At 41.2% G+C, this 13,867-nt stretch overlaps 1 protein-coding gene across 1 annotated transcript in view; it reads left to right on the top strand.

The window, feature by feature from the left end:
- The window catches only part of LOC117501484 (CD82 antigen-like), a 59,520-nt gene extending 45,973 nt beyond the window's left edge, over positions 1 to 13,547 (top strand). The window contains exons 4-9 of the mRNA XM_034160384.1: positions 2,988 to 3,109; positions 3,324 to 3,398; positions 9,281 to 9,379; positions 9,672 to 9,845; positions 11,389 to 11,472; positions 12,565 to 13,547. Coding sequence (XP_034016275.1) covers positions 2,988 to 3,109; positions 3,324 to 3,398; positions 9,281 to 9,379; positions 9,672 to 9,845; positions 11,389 to 11,472; positions 12,565 to 12,642 — 632 coding nt within the window. The 3' untranslated portion in view covers positions 12,643 to 13,547. The remainder of the gene's footprint in view (positions 1 to 2,987; positions 3,110 to 3,323; positions 3,399 to 9,280; positions 9,380 to 9,671; positions 9,846 to 11,388; positions 11,473 to 12,564) is intronic.
- The last annotated feature ends 320 nt before the right edge of the window (positions 13,548 to 13,867 follow it).

Here is a 13,867-nt window from a genome sequence, read left to right on the forward strand (position 1 = left end):
AAGAGACACTATAAAAAATCAAGAAAAAAAATTGTGGCAGTCAGTAACGGTTACTTTTTTAGACCAAGCAGAGGGAAAAAAATATGGACTCACTCAATTCTGAGGAATAAATTATGGAATCACCCTGTAAATTTTCATCCCCAAAACTAACACCTGCATCAAATCAGATCTGCTCGTTAGTCTGCATCTAAAAAGGAGTGATCACACCTTGGAGAGCTGTTGCACCAAGTGGACTGACATGAATCATGGCTCCAACACGAGAGATGTCAATTGAAACAAAGGAGAGGATTATCAAACTCTTAAAAGAGGGTAAATCATCACGCAATGGTGCAAAAGATGTTGGTTGTTCACAGTCAGCTGTGTCTAAACGCTGGACCAAATACAAACAACATGGGGAGGTTGTTAAAGGCAAACATACTGGTAGACCAAGGAAGACATCAAAGCGTCAAGACAGAAAACTTAAAGCAATATGTCTCAAAAATCGAAAATGCACAACAAAACAAATGAGGAACGAATGGGAGGAAACTGGAGTCAACGTCTGTGACCGAACTGTAAGAAACCGCCTAAAGGAAATGGGATTTACATACAGAAAAGCTAAACGAAAGCCATCATTAACACCTAAACAGAAAAAAACAAGGTTACAATGGGCTAAGGAAAAGCAATCGTGGACTGTGGATGACTGGATGAAAGTCATATTCAGTGATGAATCTCGAATCTGCATTGGGCAAGTTGATGATGCTGGAACTTTTGTTTGGTGCCGTTCCAATGAGATTTATAAAGATGACTGCCTGAAGAGAACATGTAAATTTCCACAGTCATTGATGATATGGGGCTGCATGTCAGGTAAAGGCACTGGGGAGATGGCTGTCATTACATCATCAATAAATGCACAAGTTTACGTTGATATTTTGGACACTTTTCTTATCCCATCAATTGAAAGGATGTTTGGGGATGATGAAATCATTTTTCAAGATGATAATGCATCTTGCCATAGAGCAAAAACTGTGAAAACATTCCTTACAAAAAGACACATAGGGTCAATGTCATGGCCTGCAAATAGTCCAGATCTTAATCCAATTGAAAATCTTTGGTGGAAGTTGAAGAAAATGGTCCATGACAAGGCTCCAACCTGCAAAGCTGATCTGGCAACAGCAATCAGAGAAAGTTGGAGCCAGATTGATGAAGAGTACTAGTGATGCGTTGGAGCGTTCTTTTGTTTTTCATGATTCCATAATTTTTTCCTCAGAATTGAGTGAGTCCATATTTTTTTCCCTCTGCTTGGTCTAAAAAAGTAACCGTTGCTGACTGCCACAATTTTTTTCCTGATTTCTTATAGTGTTTCTTAAAGCCAGAAAGTTGCCATTTGAAATGACTTTAGTTTTGTGTCATGTCTGTGATCTGCTTTTTTTCTACAAAATTAAACAACTGAATGAACATCCTCCGAGGACGGTGATTCCATCATTTTTGCCAGGGGTTGTAGAAACACTTGTTTGTTTGCTTTTACTCAAAAATGCCTTAAGACATTCACTTTTTCTGGAAATGGGACGAGTCCACACTGTGAAGGCCTGGCATCTGTCCGTCCGCCTGTCTGTCCGTCCGCCTGTCTGTGCTCAGCATAAGTCCAGTCTTGTTACTGTCAGAGTCTTCAATATCACAGAAAACATTCTGGGGATACAGACCTTGGACAAGTTCAAAATGGATAACCTTGAACTATTTTAAGAGGACAATATGCCGCATTCTGTTTCCTATTTTTATGCTCATACAGCCGAGGGTATTTTAGCGTTGCATTATATTTGTTTTGTTATTAACAAACTTATGTGGAATGTCCCAGTTTCACAGACAGAACCGTCCGGCCCTAAAAATTGGCCCGCCCTACTTTTATTGTGCATGCGTCATTTCGGACCACAGCAGCTCGTCTGAGACTGAGTCTCTTCACCCAAAGTGATCAAATGGATTAATGTGATTATTAACCATCAGATGACAAAGTACAACCTCTTAAATCATTCTATAGTCCGTTTTAAGCAGAAACGAGGCGATAATCGGTGAAGTTTTGAATTGACCTACACACCGTGAACACTAGCAGCTCGTGTAGTCGCGGCACTCTGATCACTTTCACTGTTTTTATTATGAAATAATAAATAAAAAAAAACTTTATGAAAAAGGCAGTTTGAAGCAGAAACAAGTTTTTAATCCGTGAACTGTGGCTAATGACGCATGCACAAGGGAGGCGGGGGGCAGATTTTTAAGGGGAACCGTTCGGTCAGCGACACCGGACCGATGCATGAGCATGGCCCATTATTATTATTATTATTATTATTATTATTATTATTATTATTATTATTATTATTATTATGCATCCATCTATTTTCAATACCTGCTTACTCCAATTAAGGGTCATGGGGCGCTGGAGCATATTATTATTATTATTCCTCTTCTTCCTTCATTTTCTTTCCTTTTTCTTTTTTTATTTATTATGTCTTGTTTATTTTCTACCCTTAGTGATTTTTTTTCTTTTCCTGTCTTAACAGGGAAACAAACTGAGGATGTTCTAGTCCCGGCATCTCCAGCCCTGCTCCTGGACGTCACCTGTTTGACAACTCTGTCCGCTCCACCCACAGCTCATTAACTGCACCAGGTGTGCTGAGCCAATCACGAGCTGGGAAACACCTGTGTTAACTGATCAGGTTTGACTCAAGCAGGTGGATGTGAAAAGTATGAAGGACAGGTGACCTCCAGGAGCAGGGTTGGAAAGTAAGCTCACCATCCATTGTTTCACGTCGGTGGCAGCCATGATGAGGTAGTTTAGATACGTGCTAAAGCCCGCCCTCTGCCGGATAAAGGGATGTGATTGATGAGATCAGTTTCTATGGGATGAATGAAATATGAGCCCTGAGGTTGGTCCGGTTCCCCGGCTCCTATGTGGCTGTATGTTGTGTGTAAATTAATAAGACGATGCACTTCGTCGTGTTTTTTTCCTCCCTCTGCAGATAGCTCCACCACTGTGAAGGTGGCCTGTTACGTCCTGATGGGAGTTGGAGTTTTCTCCATGCTGTTGGGCTTCTTCGGCTGTTTGGGGGCCATTTATGAGGTCCGCTGCCTGCTGGGCCTGGTGAGCACCAACATGAGGGACATTCATCTACTTCCTCTAATTGGTGCTTTTGTTGGATTTCATTCTCGTCTTTCATCACATTTATTCATCTGGACCTTTTGTTGTTGCTGAACTCATAACTGGATCAAAGTTGCAAATATTCCTGGACCACTGAGGTGTTCAGACGTGAGCGTTGGACCAGTAAACTGATCGGTGTTTTGTTGTATCTTCTCAGTACTTCACATGCCTGCTGTTGATCCTCATCACCCAGGTGGTGGTCGGCGTGCTCATCTACTTCAAGAAGGAGGCGGTGAGTTCATCCTTTGTTTGTAAATCCGCCCTCCAAGTCATCATGAGAGAATCTCGTGTGTTCAGTTCAGACAAACACCGGCAGCGTGTGCAGGTGACTGCAGCGTGCCGGAATGTAGCAACACCCAGTGATGCTCACCGTGTGTCTGACTGGGTGATGTTCACACCCACAGTTTGTCATAACATCAGACCAAAGGAATGTTCAGTAATGAGGCAGCAGAGAAAGCAAATAAATCAGCCGCCACTGTCTGAGCCACTGACACACATCTGATAAATTAAAGGAATAGATGGCCAAAGTAAAAACAAAACAAAACACCATGGCCATGTATGTGTGTGTATACATATATATATATATATATATATATATATATATATATATATATATATATATATATATATATATATATATATATATATATATATATATATATATATATATATATATATATATATATATATACATGGTCAAATAATTACATTATTTGTAATTATTTGACCATTATAATTACAATATCATGAAAAAGTTGATTTATTTCAGTAATTCCATTCAAAAAGTGAAACTTGTATATTATATTCATTCATTACACACAGACTGATATTTTAAAAGTGTTTATTTCTTTTAATTTTGTTGGTTATAACTGACAACTAATGAAAATCCCAAATTCAGTATCTCAGAAAATTAGAATATTATTTAAGACCACTACAAAAAAGGGATTTCTAGAAATGTTGGCCAACTGAAAAGTATGAACATGAACAGTATGATCATGTCCAGCACTCAATACGTAGTCGGGGCTCCTTTTGCCTGAATTCCTGCAGCAGTGCGGCATGGCATGGAGTCGATCAGTCTGTGGCACTGCTCAGGTGGTATGAGAGCCCAGGTTGCTCTGATGGTGGCCTTCAGCTCTTCTGCATTGTTGGGTCTGGCGTCACATCTTCCTCTTCACAATACCCCGTAGATTTTCTATGAGATTAAAGGTCAGGCGAGTTTGCTGGCCAATTAAGAGCAGGGACAACATGGTCCTTAGACCAGATCCTGGTAGCTTTGGCACTGTGTGCATGTGCCAAGTCCTGTTGGAAAATGAAATCTGTATCTCCATAAAGTTGGTCAGCAGCAGGAAGCATGAAGTGCTCTACAACTTCCTGGTAGACGGCCATGTTGACCTTGGACCTCAGAAAACACAGTGGACCAACACCAGCAGATGACATGGCACCCCAAACCATCACTGACTGTGGAAACTTTACACTGGACCTCAAGCAACATGGATTCTGTGCCTCTCCTGTCTTCCTTCAGACTCTGGGACCTTGATTTCCAAAGGAAATGCAAAATGTACTTTGATCAGAGAACATAACTTTGGAGCACTCAGCAGCAGTCCAGAGTCCTTTTTGTCTTTAGTCCAGGCAAGACATCCAGTCAGCAGTCTGCCCCATGATTGTGTAACCTACAGAACTAGACTGAGAGACCAGTTAAAAGACCTTTGCAGGTGTTTGGAGTTAATTAGCTGATTAGAGTCTGACACCAGGTGTCTTCAATATTCAACCTTTTCACAATATTCTAATTTCCTGAGATACTGAATTTGGGGTTTTCATTAGTTGTCAGTTATAATTATCAAAATGAAAAGAAATAAACACTTGAAATATATCAGTCTGTGTGGAATGAATGTATAAATTATACAGGTTTCACTTTTTGAATGGAATTACTGAAATAAATAAACTTTTTCATGATATTTTAATTACACGTATGATCAGAACCTGTATATAAAATGAAAATGACCATGTCTGTTTTGTGTAGTTTTGTTAAAAAATAGTAATAAAAAATCATCATGTCCATGTAAGTGTGGTTTTATACGAGGTCTGTCAGAAAAGTATCAGACCTTTTTATTTTTTTGCAAAAACCATATGGATTTGAATCAGGTGTGATTGCATCAGCCAAGCTTGAACCTTCGTGCGCATGTGTGAGTTTTTTCACGCCTGTCGGTTGCGTCATTCGCCTGTGAGCAGGCTTTGTGTGAGCAGTGGTCCACCCCTCTCGTCGGATTTTTATTGCGAATAAATGTCTGAACGATTTGGAGCTTTGCTGCATCAAATTTTTCCAGAAACTGTGAGAGACCTCCAGGTGGACACCATTCGGAAAAATCAGATGGCTTTCAGGGACCATTTTATGGGGATTACACAGATTAAGGAGTGCTCCAGCCGGTTTAAAGACCGCCCATAGTGTCTGAGAGCGCGGCGCACTCCGACAGGCTGACACCCCGCTGAAACAACCAGATCATTTCCAACGTAAAGGCTTTGTTGATCCGGGACGTTGTCTGACTTCCACAAAAAAGGCAGAAGGCGTGGACATCAGCACTTTTTCGGCACATTCCACTGTTACAGGAGTTTTTTTCATGGAAAAGGAAACGGACAGATGCGCCACCGTGCCGCTCATTGCGCGGGACAAAACCACCTCCGTGTTGGTCTCACAGGACGGCTTTGAGATGGATTTCAGACAGCTGTTGGTGGGTTTTTAGTCATGTGAGTATCCGAGAAATTGTGCATGAGCTGGACATGCCCAACATGTCCTGTGAGGCTGTGAGGACGCCGCGCTCTCAGACGCTGTGGGCGGTCTTTAAACCGGCTGGAGCACTCCTTAATCTGTGTAATCCCCATAAAATGGTCCCTGAAAGCCATCTGAATTTTCCGAATGGTGTCCACCTGGAGGTCTCTTACAGTTTCTGGAAAAATTTGATGCAGCAAAGCTCCAAATCGTTCAGACATTTATTCGCAATAAAAATCCGAGGAGAGGGGTGGACCACTGCTCGCACAAAGCCTGCTCACAGGCGAATGACGCAACCGACAGGCGTGAAAAAACTCACGCATGCGCATGAAGGTTCAAGCTTGGCTGATGCAATCACACCTGATTCAAATCCATATGGTTTTTGCAAAAATTAAAAAGGTCCGATACTTTTCTGACAGACCTCGTATATGTATAAAAACAACAAATTACAATGTTTCTGTAAAAAAAAAAAAATTTTAAATAAAACTGGCGTGTTGCCTGTGGGGATCCATGGGCTCTAGAGTGGGTCAGGTTTATAAAATAGGTAGCTGATGTTTTTCAAAGGTGGTAATAAATTATGCAAAGTTGATGAGTTGGAATGGTGTGTGAGTCCAGAATGTTTTTAGAAGCTTAAACCTCAACAGATTTTTGAGAACATTCTGACTTATTGTATCTCAACGTGGTTGTCCAGTTGCAGTATGTCAGACAAAAAAAGCTCTGCAGAGGACAGTTAGGGGAGCTGAGAGGGTCATCGGAGTCCCCCTCCCCTCTGTCCAGGAACTTTTCTTGAGCTGCTGCAGGAGCACAGCACTCAGTGTTGTCAGGGACCCCTCTCACCCTCGGACCCTCTAACCCTCTCACCCTCGAACCCTCTCACCCTCGGACCCTCTAACCCTCTCACCCTCGAACCCTCTCACCCTCGGACCCTCTCACCCTCTGTCAACAACCACTTTGAGCTGCTGCCATCAGGCAAACGTTTCCGTAGCGTCAAAACCAGGACTGGCAGACTGTTCAACATCTTCCTCCCTCAAGCTGTTAGATTGTTGAACAACTGACCGGGACTTTGTCACCGCTGTACTTTAGACTTTAACTTGGACACTTTAACAACAAGCTGGTACTTGGATACTTTAACAGTCAGTTTCATTTTCATCTCATTTCATTTTCAGTTTGACATCTCAGGGATATGAGTGTATGTCTGAGTATGTGAGGGGGCGGGGTGGCGTGAGTGTGTGTGTGTGTTTGGGGGGGGATAGATGTATGTTTTTATTTCAAATCCCCCCGGATCCCTACAAGAAACGCCCTTTCATGTTGCCTGCACTGCAACTGTATGTACAGCTAAATGACAGTAAAGGTTCATTTGATTTGGATTTCTTAGAGGAAGAACTCCACCCTTTTATTTCTTGTTAATTATGTACGTTTTTAATGTTAATTTACTGTCTTAATGTATGTATGAATTCTTTAGTTTCTTATCATATACAGTTTGTTATTAATATAACTAAGGCAAAGGCTTGGACCGAACATCGACGTAGGCTGATGTAAATATGTTGTCGATTGTCTGTGATACACCATAGATCAGATTTGTTTGGATGTATGAAGGTCCTGAGATGAAGGTACTTTAAACAGACTGAGACGATTAGGCTTTAATGGTACGTACATGTGGGTTTATTAAAGGTATTCATGAAAATATCATTGCTAAGTAGAATATCAAGAACAGAGATTTGTGACATCAGTGGATTTATTGAATGATCAATGTCATTTACAACAAAAGTAAATAATATCTTTATGTCACTGAGTGAAGCTCCTCATCATCTCACCATCTCATTTAAAGTCCTTCAGACATTTTTTCTCAGTAAAATGGTTCTGGGGAGCATTAGCATGGTCAAAACCCAGGGCCATCTTGACCCCCCCCCCCCACTACCTGTTTAAGCACACAAAACACGCATACAGTAAAGTTAAAACGGCACATAAAGACACAACATGTCACAGCATCACTTGGTATTAAAAGTCAGCTTATTTTTTTGTTGCTTAAATTTAAATTGTTTGGGCACTACCTACTGTTTACTTTGAAAGCGGAGACATGGTGTCAGTTGACTGACTTGGTTACACATCCGGGCACTCCGTCTGTGAGGTTTTAGCAAAGTGCTTAGCAACGCCAGCGACTGATTTGATGCAGAAGCAAACCAGAAGTGATGTTTCTGTGACCGTTTTCTCTTTTTTTGCCACAACTGAATCAATTGTTCCCTAACACTGTTTTAGATCACATCATGTGACCTATGAGAGAACAGCCATCTGACGTCACCATGCATCTCTACTCTGATTGGCTGTCGCCATGTGCTTCCCAGCATCCCTTGTGCAAGTCTGGGGAAGCCCCCACGTGATCTGTGGTGTCGCTGTCATAGACCATACGGGTCACGACCACAAGTAGTTCAAAGTCATCTGTTCTTTTGATATTTTTCCCTTCAGGGGGAATAACTATTGACTTCTGCTAGACAACACACATTTTGATCATATTGTTAGTGTCATACTGTGAATCCCCCATTTAAACACTCATAAATAAAATGTTAGTGGTGCCAAAGAAAATTATTTTTATGACTCAAATCTTGAAAAAATTGAAAGGCTGTACAGCTTTAAATTTTGTGTACATTATTTCTGATAGAAAAATCTGCTCTGGGTCACATAAAAGTGCTGACACGCCATAAAATCTTTCACTGTAAATGGTAAAATTATGATTAAAAATTTAGATGTCTGTCAGACTGCAGTGAAACTATAAGACATCACTCATGTGTTACTGATTGTAGTTTGTTGTTTATCAGTGAAGTATTGATTTAAATTGAAGCTGACAGTATTTGGTGTTGCACTGCCCTCTGGTGTTCATTGTGAGGCATTTTCTTGATAAACCACTCGAGCAGATTATCTGAAGACCTTTGTAAATGGTAAAATGCTAAATGGACTGCATATATATATATATATAGAGCGCTTTTCCATCTGCATCAGACACTCAAAGTGCTTTACAATAATGCCTCACATCCACCCTGATGTCAGGGTGCTGGCACACACGGTGCCCACTACACACCAGGAGCAACTGGAGGATTAAGGCCCTTGCCCAAGTGATTTTTCCAGTCAGGCTGGGATTTGGACTGAGGATCCTCTGGTCTCAAGCCCGACGCTTAACCACTAGACCATCACCTCCCCGTAGCCTCAAATGTTTTTTCTTCTTAATAACATTTGTCTTTTCAAGAGAATCACTAAACTGATCTCGTCTTGTGGCAGCCTGATAAAATGTGTCCTCTTCCTGAAAATAGTTGCAGTGTTTTTGTCGTTGTTGATCATCTCCATCCGTCTTCTTTCAGTTAAACGATGAGCTGTCAAACATTGTCACCAAGGTCCTGGACAACTACCCCGGCAACAACACGGCCACAGAGCAGTCCTGGGACTTCATCCAGAGGACGGTGAGTTGGACGTGTGGATCAGGATGCTCTCACTTCAGTTTATTCATGCAGAGCCAAATCACGTCAAGGATCTCGATCTGATCTACTCCGTGAGTGATGAACTCCCACAGTGGTTACTGATGACAGGAAGAAGCCTCCAGCAGACCAGACTCAGTGGGGCGACCATCTGCTTTGACTACACAAACAAAACAAGACTGAGAGAAATGTTGCAGCTGCCAGTGTTGATAATGGCGGAAAAATGGAATAAATGATGGTCTTAGAGGATCTTCTCCTTCTTCTTCCGGTGTTTCAGATGCAGTGCTGCGGCTGGAGCGGTCGTCTGGACTGGAACGATAACCCGGTCATCATCAACAGTTCTCAGCTGCTGTTTCCGTGCTCCTGTCAGAACACCTCACTGAATAACGAAAGTGTCCCCGACAGCGGATTCTGTGAAACTACAACACCCGACTGGCCCGTATACGACGTGGTGAGGTTTCAGGTTTCTGATTTCTGTTTTTTTTGTTGTTTTTTTTTTTAATAAGACTCTTTTTGGACAGTTTCTCGCTAAATCCACAAATGCACAAAACAACTCCATCTGACATTTTCTGTACTTTTGCCTCGATATAACATGAACTTTTATTATTGAGTGGGTTAGTGACTGACGTTACCCAGTGAACAGGTTAATGGAGTATAAGCAAACTCGTATGATCAGCTATCACTGAAAAACGCACGTCATGTCCAACCAGCAGCAGCGCTGACTCACAATGAAGCATCGACTGCATCTATACCGGGCAAAGCCTGAGTAACATCACTCATCTATACAAACCCAGAACAGACGATATGAAGCCCGTGTCTAGGTCATAGACAAGACACATAGACAAGATGAACTCTTTAATGCATAAAGGGGCGGAGTCTTTGAGGCTGTGTTTGATGAAAGAAGCCTGAACACGCCCCTCTCTTAAAGTCCTAACCCCCAGCTAACAGGCTAATCTTGATTTGGGTGTTTATTAAATCTGATTTTTTGGGGACTGTGCTGTGGTTCTAACGGTTTTCATTTTGTGTGGACATTAAAAATTCTGAGCCGCTGATTTTCTCAGTAATCGTGCATCTACGGGACCTTACGGATGAACCTACCAACAGCTGCAAAAAGTGCTAACGCATTAGCATACAGCATTAAATCTGAGGAGAGTTTCAGTCAGCGCAAATATTGCAGCTGGGACGCCTTAGATGGTCCGTTAGGACGTTTCACCACAGCAATAAGACTGATTATTCCAGTTGTTTGTCATAAAATAATCTAAATAAAACAGACGCAGCTGCCACAGCAGCTAGCAGCCACATCAAGCGGACTCTGAGCTATGGGAATGTGCTCTGTTTTGGAGCCTGCCTCATGTGGCCAGTCAAGGAACTGCAACTTTCTATACTTCCAGTGGAGCTTCATTTGACACCATCGAAGTTTTCGCTTGGTCGGCCGTGACACGCGCTTTTGGCGATATCCCATACAGTAATTATGAACCTGCCACATGCTAGCTAAAACTAGCAGGGATGTAGCTCGCTAGCTAGTTAGTTGGTTAGGTTGCTACCAGAATCATAGGTTTATATGAAGTGAATATATTTGTAAACCTCCACTCATGACTGAGTACAGAATCTGTTTTTGGAACCATTTATATTTTGTTGTAGCAGAAGTTATACAATTTTATTATATGGGACGGCTAACAGCTAACAGATATGTTAGCTGTCATTGTTTAGGGAGTGTTTACATCCACTGATCAAAGGGTGCAGTAAAAATGGTGTTTGTCATTGAGCTTTGGAACAAAAGAAAAACATTTTTCCTTTTGTTCACCATCAAAACAGAAACCTGTCAAATCACTCTACAGATAATTCAAGCAAATATTTTGAGTCTTTACATTGACATTAATTCCAGTTCTGTTTACAGTGTTCGTGTGAATGCAGCATTATGATTATAAATTCTTTATGATGTCACTCTTTATGATGTCACGCTCCTTGGTAACAAATCTTTTTGCCTTCATCAGGGTTGTGCTGCCAGCGTGGAGACTTGGCTCCGCACCAATATTGGCGTGGTTCTGGGTATCTGCCTCGCCGTGGCTGTTTTTGAGGTACAGTGGCGCAGCCTTTCACGTTGTTTATTGTAAATGTATCTCAGCTCGTAACATCACATGGCCATACTCGCATCTCTTATACTGAATACAGCTTTAAGTCTATTGTTCTTGCAGGTAACGCTGCATTTTATTTATTTAAACCTGGAATTTCTTGGGAATATTTCACATTAAAAACCACAGAGTTGTGGCCTTTGTGTTCTCGTGCTGCACTCACATTGCAGGCTGAAGTGGTTCAGTCATAATCTGCGGCCTACATTGACCTCAGACATCCAGTAAGGGCTGGTCAACTGCCAGTGTCTTCAGATAGTCAGTAGGGGGCAGCGAATGCCGACTTTAAAATTTACAGAATTAAATTGGCAACATTTATTGGCAGTGGATCATACTAACTTGAAGGAAATAGACTGAGGTGTTTCTAAGCAGACACCAGGGTAGGCCTAGGGCCCTGAACTTGAAGGGGTCCCCTGAAAACAGTTATTCCCATTAGATGACACAGCAACAACCTTTTCATGGGAACCCCTTTAAATTCTACGATGGCTACATTCAAGTTCAGCCTAGAAGACTCCAGAAACTGGCCGAACGAAGCCCTGTGAAAAACGAGCTTAATGCCACACACTTTGTAGTTTCAGAGTGTCAACCTACAAACCATCACAAAGCATATTTATCCTTCACACAAGCAAGACAAAAAGAAGGAGGAGGAGTTTTTGTGTCATTTATATTTATGGAGAGTTTGCCCGTTTATGTATCTCTTGGGGTGGGGTGGGGAGTGGGGTGTATGTGGTGGTAGAAAATCTGGATCTGCCTTTGAATTTATAGAAAATAAAATGTGAATTCAAATTAATGGATCAGGAGGTCTGGGCGGCTTTGCTTGAGCTGCTGCCCCCGCGACCCGACTCCGGATAAAGCGGAAGAAAATGGATGGATGGATGGAATTCAAATTAATATCAAATCCAGACTTGTACAGGTTTATAATTTAAATTGTTCCTTTAAGTAACTGACAGCAGGTATTTGTTTGTGCACGTGTTATTCATTTCTTGGTTCAGTGTTTTTTCAGTGGATGATGATGTTTTTTGGTGTGTTTTTGTTTTCCAGCTGCTGGGAATGATTCTGTCCATCTGTCTGTGCAAGAATGTCCACAACGAGGACTACACAAAAGTGCCAAAGTACTAAAATGCCCAACTTACACTTTGGAACTGCACATGTGCACAAAAACGAGTATTTTTACGCCCCATATTTGATGAAAGATTTTGTCCAGATTTTTCCGACTTTGTCCGATTCTTCTTCCCTGGAAGCACTTCCTGTCCAGATTCCTCGGAGCACTTTAGAGACTTTAGAGAAAAGTGCTGATGAAAAGGTTTGAATATTCGGTTTCCTCCCCGTTCTCGCACCTTTAGAGTTAAGAATTCGTGCTTTGGAAATTAGTTTCCCTGAAAATTTTAACGGGATCACATTTGTCTTCCATAAGGACAGGATCAAAGGAAAAAGTCCCCCGGCGCTGGTTTTACACTTTAGGGCTTTCTGTGATAAGTTTGTCGGTACCTTGTATATAATTTTTAGCTGTTATTTGTGTGAAGTTAAATCTGAACTACATTTTGTGTTGAAGCTGGTCTCATTTTTTTTCTTTTCATTATTTTAAACTGTTAGGTTTTTTTCTATTTTATTCTTAAAATAATTTAGTAAGTCAAGTAAGACTGATGAGATACTAAATGTGTCAAACCCACTTTACATTTATCTTAAAATGGCTTTAATTTAAGATGTAAAACCCAAAATGTCAAATTAAGATTTTTTGTTGTTGTTTTTGTAAAATGAGCTGAGAGAACTTTGGTGGTTTGGTTTAGACAGAAAAAAAAGAAGAAAATCTCTTCTTCATACAGAAAATAATTTTAAATGCATTCATGTACAATTTAACTTTTCAGGGTTTTTTTATATAATGTACAAAAACGTGTTTTGTGTACAGTCTGTTTGTAGAACATCCTGTTAACCTCATTTTAACAAAGGTTCCATCTCTAAAATTAGATTAACCATGTTCTCGACGTTCGTTCTGTCCTTTGACCAATAAACCGATGATAATGTTGGTTTGAAATTGTTCCTTTCACAGTGTCTATAAAATACATGTACTGTCGCAGTTGGGGTTTTTTTTTTCTCTCTCTCTCTTTCTGAAATGATGTCTGGACAACACAAGGTCAAAGGTCAACTCAGGGAAGGTGAACTGATTTCAGTCAACTTTTTGGGAGAGATTGTGGCTTCGGTCAGATCTGGAATTGATACAGCAGGTGATGGGCTTTTATTCCATCCTGTCAGCTATGTTTTATGACATCACAAAGGCCTGAAACTCTCTGAGCACCCACATGCTGTAACTCCAGCTGACACCACCAGATGGCAGTCTTACTACAGA

This window comes from Thalassophryne amazonica, chromosome 2, assembly GCF_902500255.1.
Source record: "Thalassophryne amazonica chromosome 2, fThaAma1.1, whole genome shotgun sequence".
In the NCBI taxonomy this organism is placed as follows: domain Eukaryota; kingdom Metazoa; phylum Chordata; class Actinopteri; order Batrachoidiformes; family Batrachoididae; genus Thalassophryne; species Thalassophryne amazonica.